Source organism: Leptosomus discolor, chromosome 1 (genome assembly GCF_034619465.1).
Source record: "Leptosomus discolor isolate bLepDis1 chromosome 1, bLepDis1.hap2, whole genome shotgun sequence".
Classification (NCBI taxonomy): Eukaryota; Metazoa; Chordata; class Aves; order Leptosomiformes; family Leptosomidae; genus Leptosomus; species Leptosomus discolor.
Genome location: NC_141391.1, coordinates 127555933 through 127569285, shown reverse-complemented (window position 1 = coordinate 127569285; position 13353 = coordinate 127555933). Strand labels below are relative to the sequence as shown.

The 13353-nt window shown below is 46.0% G+C and overlaps 1 protein-coding gene across 1 annotated transcript in view; it reads right to left on the bottom strand.

The window, feature by feature from the left end:
• Positions 1-13353, bottom strand: part of GAP43 (growth associated protein 43) — a 147474-nt gene that overhangs the window by 20418 nt on the left and 113703 nt on the right. The window contains exon 4 of the mRNA XM_086460566.1: positions 2228-2961. Within this exon, the coding sequence (XP_086316692.1) occupies positions 2228-2961 (734 nt within the window). The remainder of the gene's footprint in view (positions 1-2227; positions 2962-13353) is intronic.

Below are 13353 nucleotides of genomic sequence, written 5' to 3'. Positions count from 1 at the left end.
AAATATATATTTGATTGTAGATTTTCCAACTTACTTGTTGGCTAGATATTTACATAAGTAACAGTATCATGTGCAAAAGCATATTAAATCATGCATTTAAATGGCCACTTCAAATGATGTGGCCATGAATGGTTGGCCACTTCAAATGATGTTAAAGCCAACAACAGCATGGGGAAGATATCCGTAAATAATTTAGAATACTGCATAGAAATAAACCATTCTTTGATGAAAGACAGGTAAAATTAAGCAAATTAAATAGCCTGCTACTATGAATTTCCTATCTGTATCCGTTAGAGCAGATTAATCTGAATAAAAATAGAATGTTAATTCAAAGCTGAATCACTATTCCTGTTTAGGAATAAGGCATCCCAAGTCTTAAATAAGAGTTAATTAGCACTTATTATGTTGTGTACAGAGGGCCTCAAAGCACTGATTCACTCTGTCCTATTTTTCCCATTGATGTTTATACCTTTGCCCAAGTATAAAAACAACACAAGAATATAGTTCAACATACCAATTTAGATTTCACAAATGACATGACATTTATTCTGCCACTGAACTCATCACACAAAGTACGAACAAAGAGCTGGAGACCAGGACAACAAAAAGCCAACGTGGACAATGCAATTTCAAGGCTTATCCCTAGAAATGTTTAAATGAAAGAAAGTAAAACCAGTAACAGTTGTTTTGTACATTCAGTTTAGACTCACGCTCTTGAAGGCCGCTCCCCTTGTCCACACCTTAAATCATCGATGTTCTGCATGAGCTCCTCTCCCAGTACTTATCTGTCCTGTTCTTTCCTATCTGTCCACTTTGTTGGACAGGAACATAGTCACTTGAAGCCCTGAGTTAGCTATGAAGCTTGGAAGTCTAAATAGAAAGTGGGAATTGTAATTTCTGGTGGAGAAGTAGTGGACCAAATGAAATAAAGAAGGAACATCACTAAGTGCACAAGACTGGATGCTGAGGGTCTGTAATAGTTACATCAGGCTGTTTATGAATATCAAGGTGATATGCCGCATTTTTGCCCCAACAAGATAATGAGTGCAGAATGCCCTGTACAACTGAATGTCTCATGAATGTAGAGGCCAGTTATGCTTGGCACTGCCTTTTGATGGAGTTTCATGTGGTGCCTACCTCTGATGTTACCTGGTTTTTTGCTTATGTTCTCTTTCTTTGATAATGTAAGGAAGGTAAAGAACAAGAACAAAAGTATCCTTAGGTCTTTGATACATTTACTACCCAGCCCAGTGTCACAATTCAAAACCAGCTCCTCTTCATGGTTTGTAAGCACTATGCCTCTCAAAAATACTCCCTTTTGCCTCCCAAAACTTTTCACCTCTTCCCACGGGAACTAGCTAAGAAGAGTTGCACTCAGTCAAGAGCACAGAATTGAAAACACCTCCTAGAGTGACAGTTTGCATTCAACCCTCTCTTCTGTCCTCACTCACTGAGCTGTCAGGGCCTTTAATCTTCCCTTTCCCTACCTGATCCTCTTACCATGTGGGTCTGACCCAGCTGACATGTCTAAAAGCTTCATGCACGTATGGGCTGTCATGGGCTTCTTCAAGTACAGGCGCTAGAAGTACTGGTGTGGATGAAACTATAAGCAATGCTGATAACAAGATGATCCTGACTAGGATGCGGTTGTATCAGGAATCTCATCCATTCACAAGCAGACAGAAAAAAGACCCTTTGGGCTCCTTCTTGACCATCCCACCAGCAAGGCTAAATAGCCTCCTGCAGTACAAGAGTGCTTTTGTCTTAGGAGATTTTCAGCTCAAGTTGTCAGCCTCCAGTGAGCTGCCATCAGCTCAGGCTATTTTGTTGCCCCACTGGAGCTGCCTGCGCTAGTGTGACTGGGAAGGTTCATCAACCTCTTTAGCACGTGCAGAGCTCAGGGAGTTCTCCCAGGCTCCTCCAAGCCTCCCAGCTGGCTGACACTCTCCCACCACCATGGAAAAAAGGGCTGGATGACACCTCCACATAGAGGTGCAGGAGCCTCGAGAGGAGGTGCAGTATTTCCAAAAGCTGCTGGGAAGCAGGGAAGAGGGTGTTAAGCAAGAACACGCAACTCCTACCACCCCTAAAACACAGCAAGGGAATTCCCTTGTTAACCTTCAGTCTAACCCCTGTTCTTGCTGGCCAACCTCAGATGCGTCCCCAAGAAAGCAAGGGAGGTATCCATTTCTGGAAAGGCCCATTCCCTAGAGAGGCATTCACTCACCTGTCTTCTCTTCGGTTTGGCTGCTCTCCACTGTCTCCATTTGGGGTTGCGCTGTTGCCTTGGCAGTAGCATCCTCTGCGGCAGGGGTGGTGGTGGCAGTGGTGTCAGCAGCAGGCACATCGGCTTGTTTAGGCTCCTCTTTGTCTTGGGCTTCATCAGCCTTCAAGGACGGCGAGTTGTCAGTGGAAGCTTTAGTGGCACTTTCCGTTTCAGCGGCAGCAGCGGGCTTTTCCTCCGAAGAGGCAGCAGGAGTGGCAGCCTGCGGGGCTGGCTGCTCTGAGCCCGTGTCGGTGGCTCCATCCCCTTTTTTCTCCTCCGCTGGCGCGCTGCTGTCTTTGCTGCCCTCCTCCAGCTGGGCACTGTCAGCGGTGGCCGCTTCTGTGGCAGTGGGAGCCTCGCTCTCTTTGTTCTCAGCCGCTCCGCCAGCAGGGCCTTCCTCCTTCTTGTCGGCGGCGTCAGTCTCAGACACCGGGGCATCTCCCTTCTTCTCCCCCTTGAGCTTTTTCCTTGTTATGTGTCCGCGGAAGCTGGCCTGGATTTTGGTGGCCGCCTTATGAGCTTTATCTTCTGGTTTGATGCCATCTTGCTCAATCTTTTGGTCCCCATCCTCATTTTTTTCAACCTTTGAAGAAGAACAAGGGAGGAGGGCAGAGGAGAAAACAGGGACATAAGTTAAGATTTCTCCAGGTGCAGCCCAGGCTCTGGTTTTATTGGAAATGTCCCACCTTCCCCGCCTGCTAACAAGTGACAAATTTCAGAGCAGCCTTGCCATTTGGTATGAGTTTGAAGCCAGGTGGCTCTAATTTCATCCTAGGGCTGGACAGACACGGGAGGTTTGTAAAAGGAATTTAAAGCACCTCATCATCTCCGTCAGCAATGGTGAGAGCACCTTGGCTGTGTGGAAAGGCTTGCACCAGCTGGGTTGTCTCTATACCCGTGATTTATTTTCCCATCCATTTTGAAATAGACCAATTTTTCCCCACTCATTTTCAAAACATTCTCCCAAGGGGGATTTTCACAGTCCTTCCAAATCCACCTTTGCCTTCAAGTCTTTGTTTCTTTTTAATGACACCTTGTTTCACAGGTGTGTGACTCTAATGACACCAAGTGTTTTGTCCTTTATGGCTCTTTGGCTCAGGATTGCCAACAGAGAATAGCATTGCTGCCCGCCCCACCGCAGATGCATGCTGTCAGACATACGCGGATATTCACAGGATATACTCCTCACACATGACCTGCCTGCAAGCACTCCAAGCACTTTACCACTCATGGTTTCAATGAAGGGATAATAGGCAGATAGATATCAGTCTTTCCAATTTCAGCAGATTATTATTCTTTCTCTGACTACTGCTTTCTCTTGACAGCCTTGCGACAAAGAACAGGCATTCCCCATGTTTTTTAGAGTTAAGCCATGCATTAGAGTCTTAAATGGGACCAAAACAGAGCATATGCCTTATGCTGGTCTGCTGCAGACAGATAATGTTCAGCTTGTATACCCCACTGAATCTACAGGACATACCATGCTTCACCCCAATAATTTAGCAGCCCCTGGGCAAGTATCAGCTCAGCTGCATATTGATGAAAGGACACTGTTCTATTAATATTCCTATTGGGAAGCATTCAAAAGAGCTACTCGGAAGCAGAGCCACTGGCCATTTTGCCGTCTGCACCTGGTTTCCAACACTGGCTCAGGTCACAAAAGAAAGAAAATGAGCTGGCTGAGAAAGATAGCAAGCGTTTATTCCTGAGTGGGAAAAGGAAACTGCTCCTTAGGCCATTGTAACTGAGAGATGCCATGTGGGGAAAGGCCCAGGACCTGAAGAGCAGAGAGAGGGGACAGCCTATAAATACATTCAAAAAGAGTGCAGCAGGAATAAGGGAGAAGAAGCCACTGCAGCATGCACTGGAAACACCATGCCTGTGAAGAGAGGAAGAGAGGACTGGCCACACTGTCAGCAACCACTGGAAAATAGACTGGAAGTGATCATTTCCACAGCTTTGAGACAGGCTCACACATGTGAGTGAAGCTGTGCCGGTGAACCAAACATTTGGCCACTGGTATGCCAGAGGTGGTACCCACTATCTCCCCCTGGGTCCCCAGTGAGCACAGCATCCCCCACCCTAGCACTGGTGCCCACCTAGATTGTTTCTGAGGCAAACAGGGGTGAGCTTGAGTGGGTATGGTGGCCCACTCAAGGCCAGGAACCAGCAGCCCCAAATCATCAAGGAAAAGAGCCCCCCCCACACACACACTATGCAGGGATGAGGATAGGTCTGTATAAAGCAGGAAATAAGTCTGCGAGTGAGACTGGGCACTGGGATGCTTATGTAGGGTGTGAGTGGAAAAGCCTGTGAATGAATACGCAACTGATACTAATATACAGGATTCAGCACAAGGAATTTTCGTGCTTCTGACCATGCCCAGGAACAAAATGGTTGTTGTACCTATCACAGGGGCACAGCTGAGCAGTTACAGCTACACCGCCCCAAGTGCATTAAGTGACGTGGTACGGAAAGTGGGCTTTCATGTTTGTCTCAGCTTGTCAGAGAGCATGTGATGGTTATGTGTAAAGACGATGCAGACTTTAGCATGCTGTAACCATCCATGTATGTCTTTTGCTTGCATAGCTAACCTTGCACTGTTATTCAGCATCTGGGGTAAGCTTTTCAGCATGTTTCAGCACAAGGGGGTGGAAACAAATTGGAAGTACCTTTAAACTAGGATATTCACAGAACAGCTATGATCCAGCCAGGGTAGTGCAGAGCTCTGCTCAAGCTCATCCATCCTGCTCCTTCGGCAAGTTTTGCAGCTTTCAGTAAGTCTTGTGTTGCTGTGGAAACGTAACTACTAATACCTGGACTAGCTGGTTTGAGGAGAACTTGAGTATGCCTGCATTACACTGTAGCCACAGCAACGTGAAGATAGACTAGGCACTCCTTTATAGCACTATGTACCACTTAGATGCCCTAGCTTTGACTCTCGCTCCCTAAGGACTGTGGCTAATTTCAAACAGCAGCAAGACTGGGAGACTGGAGAGACAATTTAGACATAACCTAAAGGTCCAGTCCCATATGCCTGATTCCTGCAAAACTATTAGTGAATGTGACAAAATCGTTAATCCCTGGACAAAGATGAAAACCATTGACTGAAGGTAAATCCCTCTTGCCACTGGCCTTGTTGCTCTCACATCCCGTGTACCTCCTGCGCCAACCAGGATAGCCATTATGAAGTTTGGCCTGCTGCATGCATGCCTCTCTGACACCGGAGGAGTTATCCTGTTACCTGGGCTATGCAGCCCTCAGAAGGTTTATCTCGTTCCCGCTGCTAGCAGGAGGCTGGGGCACAGCAAGCCACAGGGTTGGCTCTCCTGCTATTCTGACAGATGAACTTGGGAAGAGCAGTGACTGCCAGCCATCCAGCCCTTTACCTGGCAGGGAATGGGAGAGCACTTTTTCTTCCCTGGGAGGTCAGAGTGAAACCTCTCACCCGCACCTACTGCATTACAGAGCTAAAAGGCTCCTTTGCTATTCCAATGACATCATTGTCCTCTTATCCCAGTTGGGATGACATCAGTTTGAGTCCTTGCCAGATCACAAGGTTTGCAACTGCAAAATGTATTTCCAACAGGGTGCTTTCAGCATAATTTCAGATATAAAAGACAAGAAATATGAGGCTGGGGCAGAGGTGGAGTTTAAAGTCAGGGATGAAAGAAATGTACTAATAGTTCGTCTGTGCCAACTGTGGCCCTCAGGAATACCATTTCTACTCAGTCCTTCCCCACTGAAGCATCATAGGCATTTGAAAGTACTTATTTTCAGGCTACTGGCCTGCAGCTTCTTCTGGGGTAAGACATGGTATCCATGCAGCATGTGTGGTCATGTTGTATAACAACAGGTTGGGTGAGAAACAGATTGTTCAGAGGGAAACTTCTGTTCACACAAATAAAGACAAGGGCTCTTCATCTGTGGATTTTGCACACAGCAGATAAACCTTAATTAAGGAAGCTGCTCAAAAATAACCTGTATACAGTGAAGCTCCTGGAAAGCAATTTATCTTCCTTGGAAAGCTGAAAGGGTGAGTCAGCCCTGCCAGGATGTATTCAAAAGCATCTCAGTGGAAAACAAGAAATCTGTCTGTCTTATCTATCTGTCATGTGTGTATGACATCTTAGTTGTATGACGTTCCAGTACTGTGGCTTGAATAAAGTGACTATTATTACTAGTGTTTGTACAGAATCTAGAGCTCCCAGCCAGGAAACAGGTCTGGTAAGGATAGGTTTCATATATTAGTATTCCATCACACACCCCCTTCATACACATTTATGTGTAAAGTAAACTCATAATAGTACTTAATATCGACATACTCATGGTATTGTAAGTGTGCATGCAATGTATTATCATTTTACACAGAGTAAATGTCCTCTGTTTCATTTAATGTGAAACAAATCATAGATCCTTCAATGGCAGAAAGATGTGAAATCACTGAGGCTAACGGATACATAGCTATATGGATGTGTAAAAGGACATACAGTCAAACATGTCCATTTTTTTATTCGGACCATCCCTACATACCCACTGAAGACAGTGTGCAAAGCTTTGCCTTTATGAAACACACTGTTAAGCTTTTATGTCTCTATCTACACAGCCCACAACATCTTTGCAACCCTAGAGGGCTGATCCTCTCACCATCTCCATCTGCTTGTCTGCCACACCTCCAGGTTTCTAGGACATCCCTTCCCAGGCAGACCGTTCCTGTAAGTGAGACTTCCCTTGCTGTCACATAGCTGAGAGAGTAGGAGATAAAAAATTGATGTTTAAGACACAGGTAGGGCAGAGGTTAGTCCTTAGGTACCAGGAATGTGGAAATTGCATGGAACCATGACCCCAAGAAGATTTCTAATCTCTGGCCACCTTTCCACTCTCCATCTCCAAACCCACAGCTTACAGAGGGGTCAAAATATGGCAAAGAATGAAGAAAGTGTTACTATAGCCTCGAGGCCCTTCTAAATGTCCCACATGCTGGTACATTAGGAAAGGAGAAGTGAAGAAATTAGATGTTTTCCAGATGTTCCGTGTGTTTGCAGCCACACATAGGCAAAGAGCAAGAAAGAAGGGGACTGGGTGCTTTGGTCCTTGCTTGCTGTTTGTCCACTTGTCTCTCGTGGTACACATCCTTGCCTGGTCTTGGAAAAATAATCATAGTTTTGTATTTTGGACGCAGGGAAGGAGAGATCAAAAAAGAACTTACTGTTCCATTAAAAGGTCTTTCAGTGTTATATGGTCTCCTCTACTCCTCTATATAGTTCTCCCTTTCCTGGTGTTTCTCTGCCCACCAATATATAGCATGTGTCAGCTTCCTTAATATTCATCCTAGGATCAAGCTGCTATATGCTCAGTCATCACCCTGGTATCCTGCTCCTTTATGTCCTTAGATAGGAGTTCCACTTTAATATGACACCAAAACCCAGAGCACTTCGATTCATGGGACCATCTCCTGGTATTCTGAAACCCATGTCACAAGTCCAGGCTTTGGACTTACACAGCTTTCACCACAGAAGGCATCAATACTGGCCAGAGCCTGGACATCCATAGGACCAGTGACAGTTATCAATAACATACTTCACAACCCAAGGGAAATGTGACACCCAACTATTAAGGAAAAAACCCAACCCTTGTTCTCCATGCAAAGATATGGGGACCCCAAGTCATTCCTTTCTTATGACAGCTGGGCTAAGGTATGTGTGGAAATCTTTCCTTCAGTAAGGTAGGTGAAGTAGGGCTGAGTTGCCTGTGGTACTTGTGGGGTTAAGGTGTATCTCAGCTCATGCTCTAATTTTGACTAGAGCACAATGTATGTTCCTGCTGATGTTATTCAAGGTCACCTGAATCACAAAGAAATTTAGGCACCTGACTCCCATTGATTTCACAGGATTGAGTCACCTCAATGTTTTTGTGGGCTTGGATCTACATGACCTGATTTGTGTCAGAGATGGCATTTAAGGAGCAGAATGCATTAAAAAAAAAAAAAAGACCAGCTGTCTCCCCAGAAGGAGTGAAGCATGGACACGTGAGGGGGAGAAAAGGCTTTCACGCCTTGTGAAGTGAGGAAGCAATTTAGCACAGAGAACAGCTTTTTTTAACCCAGTTAAATGGTGTGAAGACACCTGGCTAGAGGATGGCACCTCTCAGCACAACCTGTCTGCAAGGCGAGGAAACAAACAGAGTTCCTTTTTTTCCCAGGATGACTATGGTGATGGTGGGTAAAACACCCTTGAGAGAGAAAAGGTTAATTCATCTCTCTGAAGGCTTATGCAGGATGGTTCCCCAGGGTATAACTAGCAGGGTTTCAGCTCTCCAGTTTCAAATCCTCTAACAATGGAGTTTCCATCCTTTCTTCTACAAGATCCTCTCACATATGTATGAATTTTCCCCTGTATTTTATGGTGCCTGGAATGGAATAAGCTAATGATGGTCAGGCAGATGGATGGATGTTATGTACTTGTGTACAGTGACTGAGAAGACAGGTAGAAAATAATCTAAGCTAGACCTATTTAGATATTTTCAGTGTGCCTTCTCAATGAATCCATTATACTCTCCTCACCTGCTTTGTGATTCTCCTGTTTGTCACCCTGTTTCTGTTAAGCTGGTGGTCAACCATGGTCTCATTATCACCTTGAAGCTCCTATAGCTCCACTGGTTAAATGGGGAAATGCACTCAGTGCTGCCTATGTTGCCTTTGCAGGTCGGGTGAAAGAAAGAAGAGCCTTGCCCCTGAAGCTGATGCAAAGTGGCTGAAGTCCAGGACTCATGCTTGCTGGAGCAGAGTGGCTCATGGATGTCACTGGGGAAAGGCATTTGCTTTGGGTTTGATCTGGACTCTGTAGAGCACTTTGGTGGTTGTGGGGCACAGGATGCATTCACTCATCTTTCAATTTGAAGCACCCGAAGTCCCAGAGACAAGACTGGGTTGTAGCTTGCCAAGGTGGTGCTTTTATATTTAATGTCAAGGGCATGTGTATATCTTGGGGTATGGCCTAAGTGTGTGAGGGCACTTGAGGGCACAACATCTCTGTGGACTGTGGTGAAGACAACATCTATGCCCTTGCTTCAGGTTGGATCCTGGCACAAACAGTGCTGTCAGTTGTGCCTGGTTTCCTTTTTGGAGGGAAATACTTGTGCCACTCCAGAAGGAGCCAGCCAGCAGGCATTCAGATCAACAGACCAAAGGCTGGAAATGAAGCAGGAAGGTATCCAAGCTGACAGTGTAAATCCACTCCCAAAACAGACCGTGTTGACAGCCAAAGAATCAGGTGAAAAATTTCCCTTGAATTATGCTTAGATTAAAGAATATGTGATTTCTTCTGCAGATGGGCATAGACAGAAATGCAAGCTTGGATGTCACTGGACTAAAGAGAAATTTTATCTAGGCTCAAGTTATTTGGTTTGTGTGATCCTGTTTGGGGCAGTTCAGGCAAGGATGGTTGCTGCTTTTTTTATTTTAAAGTAACACCCTCAGACTCTGAATCACACAGTCTGCTGACCACAACCAGGTAATGAAACCCTGAATTATCAATCTCTCTCCCTCCCCGCCCTTTGTCTCTCACTCTGGTTTTTTTTCTTGTTTGCTTAGTTTTGGACTCTACAAAAATTTTCAGGAAATCGTTATTAATGGCTCAGAGTGCCTGCCCCCATGAGGGCTGGACACATTTGCTCTTGCTCTAGCTGTAGCCAAGGGCCAGAGGCTAATTTACAGATCAGACTTGCTTCCCTGAGATCTGCTGCAGGCAGCTGCTGAGCCTCCCCAGTCTCCAGGGTTATGCAAGGTCTCTAGAGCCATTTCCACAAGAAGCAGCAGCTTGTGTTCTGCAGCTCCTATCCCATTCCCTCCATGGAAAGACAGGGTTGCAGCCAGCCCTGGTGATGGGAAGTATCCCTACTTCTCCCCAGTCTGAGTAAACTGCAGGCAGGGATATTACAAGTCCTTCCACTGCTGGTCTCTGGGATTGCCTTGACCTTTCCTGGTTGCACCTAGAAATTGTGAGGAATTTTCTGCTGGGACCATCAGTCCATGAGCGACTAGGCTGAGGCCCTGTCACCCTCTTGTGCTCCATGCTGGTTTGGCCAGGGTTTTTGCAGCCAGCAGAATAACAATGAAAGGCTCAAGCCTCAAGTCCATCCAGTCTCTGAACATTCTTTTTAACCTTCCCGTTAACCTTGAATCCGCTCTGGTACTTCTGACAGTGACTGCCAACACCATGAAATCTCTCAACCTAGTGATGAGAGACCTAAGCATCAAATAGCTCCCTCCCTGTTTGGTGGTAAGCTCAGGGCTGTATTTGTTCCATTATTATTATTATTACAGTTTATGGAGGTAATTGTCTTTTGAGAAAGCGTTTGCAAGTTCATTAAAGTCAAACAAACATCCCAAGCAATCAGGAAAAGCAAGGCATGAACTAGTTCCTAGTGGCTTGGGAAGCTGCTTGGAGGGTGGGCTCTGCTATTGCAGCAGCGACCTTCCTCCCCAGAACAACCCCAGGCTTTGCCACTGCAGGGGTGGGCAGAGAAGGGGAGGTGTGGGGTAGAAGGGGTACTTTGAGGAGCTGGTCTGGTAAGGTGGAAGGCTAGGGGAGGGAGAGGGCAGAGCTCAAGGCAGAGAATGCAAAGAATGAGAGTAGAGAGGGAAGAACAAAGGAGCCAAATGGAGAAAAGGAAAGGCAGGGAGAGAGGTAAAACCTGTCCAAAGCAGAGGCAGTGAATGGAAGAGAGGCAAATAAGTAAGAGGAACAATGACAGAGATGTGATATGGAGGAAGGGAGAGTGCAAGGGAGAGAGAGAGAAAATGACTGATCCACATCTGAAGGGCGTAACAGCAGGAAAAACCAAGAAAAAACAGGCAGCTAAACAGCCGAGCAGGGTCTCCTGGAGCAGATCTGCATGACTGACTGTGCCATAGCTGAAAGAGGTGCTGGCAGTTCTCTCTCTGGTCCATGCCACCTCGCTGCACAACACCGGCTGTCATTTCCATGAGCACTGGGCTAGCAGCGGTCCCGAGGACCCTGCGTCAGCCTCTCAGCACTGCCCTGCTGGGGAGCTGGCCCTGTCAGTAAGCAGGCTGATTTGGATGTGGTTGAGTTAATGTGTGACAGCTCTGGGCTGAGCCTTTCCTGCTCATTCCCCATTCTGGACAGTGGAGGGGGGAAGCGAGATAGAGCAGCTTCTCCAAGGCAGCAGGGAGATATGAGAGAAGAAATCCACGTGGGGAATGAAGGTTGTTCAGTCCTTCACTTGTAGCTCTGTGTCACCCTTCTTGTAAAACGTAAAGGGCGATGCTTACCCTGTGCTTGAAACTTGAAGTTTTGCTGTGGTGCTGCAGGGGAGGCAAGGTGCTCTCATGAATATCCTATTCAATTATCACAGAGCATTCCATCATCCATGCTTATGTCAACTAAGGCTTCAAAGAGGAAAGTGCTTTGGCTGTGTACCAGCCTCCTCTGTCTTCCCACACTGTTCTACAATGAACTTCTGCTCCACAGAGCATTTGGATAGTGATGTTTCTACAGGATCTTTCACTCCTCACTGCTTTACACCCAGCATCTGCACAAAAAAGAAAAGATTTCTCTCCTCCTGAACTGCACCTACTGCTAGGGTGAAACTCCGTATATGCTACCTGTGCCCACAGCCACATACAGCAGTTGAACTTCAGAGAGGACAGGGGTGTGTATCCTCCTGAAATGGCAGGCTGTCCTGAAGAAGGTAGCAACCAGGATTCTTAATCAGGATCTTTGTCTTTTGTTTTCCTAACCTCCTGAAAGACAGCCTAACCCAGAGCACCACCTTTAGCCAACAGCTTCTCCATTCCCCAAGAAGCAGAGTAAAATCTCTCAAATCACCAGAGCTGCCCCCAGCAAAACCCAAGTAACCAGAGTTGCAGGTCTACGTAATTTGATAAACTAGCTCTAAAACAGCTCCGCCTAAGATATCTTCTCTCATAACCTCTTCAGCTTTTGTTCCAGATAGACCAATCCCACATCCCCACTGCAGAGCTGAACTGTGTGTGTACCAGGATCTTGTATCCCCAAAGAGCAGGAATCCATAGCAAAAGCTTCTCTATATTGGTAGAGACTCCACCTCCTCACTGGTGCAGCTGGCTTTTTCTCAGCTTCTGGTTCTGATGGGTTCAATGGGCCTCAGTGACGTGGCCTCTCCTTCCTAGCCAGGATTGGCTCTGCTGGCTCTGCTTCTTGGTCCATGAGATTGCCTGACCCCTCTAATACCAGCCCTAGCTCCACTAGGACAGGGTGTCATCCTTGCTGCTAGAGGCAGAGTAATGATGGGTGTTGGCTCTGTTCTTCACAGATGCTCAGTTTGTTGATTTGTGTTGTGGATTCTTGTGCCCATCTGGGCTTGACTGACCCAGAGATTGCCCTCATGTGTCCATATGGACTTTTTCCTCTGTCTTGCCCTGGCCATCCTCTCCACCCACCTTTATTTCAGCCGTTCCATTGGTGCTGATGTTTGTTCCACAGATCTTCTGCAAGGTGGCTGACAGGCTCTCATGACAGCACATGTATGAACTCACCAAAGCAATGGGTAAGACATGGACATTATGTATCTCAATTCTTCACAGCAACAGCATGTCTTGGATGCCACAGACCTTATAGAAAACCTTCTGTGAAATCACTCTTGGCCTACTTTTTTTTTTTCTCATTCATTTTACGTGTTTAAAGTACAAGCAGAGAAAGGAGAGACATCCCATATCTCCTCCCTCCTTAGACACTAGTTCAAGTGAGAATGGGAAAAGTTAAGCCTACTCTCAAGATATCAAATATATGAGAGAGGTCACTGGTCCCACTAAGAGCTCTTAGATACTGATTTATAGCGAAGTGTGAAAAGACCTAGACCATCTCTCTCTATTCTTCCCATCTTGAAGTTTGTACAGCTTATTAACAAACAGTTGTACTGAGATCTTATTGGAAGTTCAATACCAAATGCAATGTCGGATGGAGAAAGCAGCATGTAATTTCATTGATTTCAACGACATTTTCACTAGGAATAATTTTTACAAGACCTCTGTGGTCTGCTGCTCTAGACATTGTTATGTTCCAGAAAGACTCTAAACCTAATTG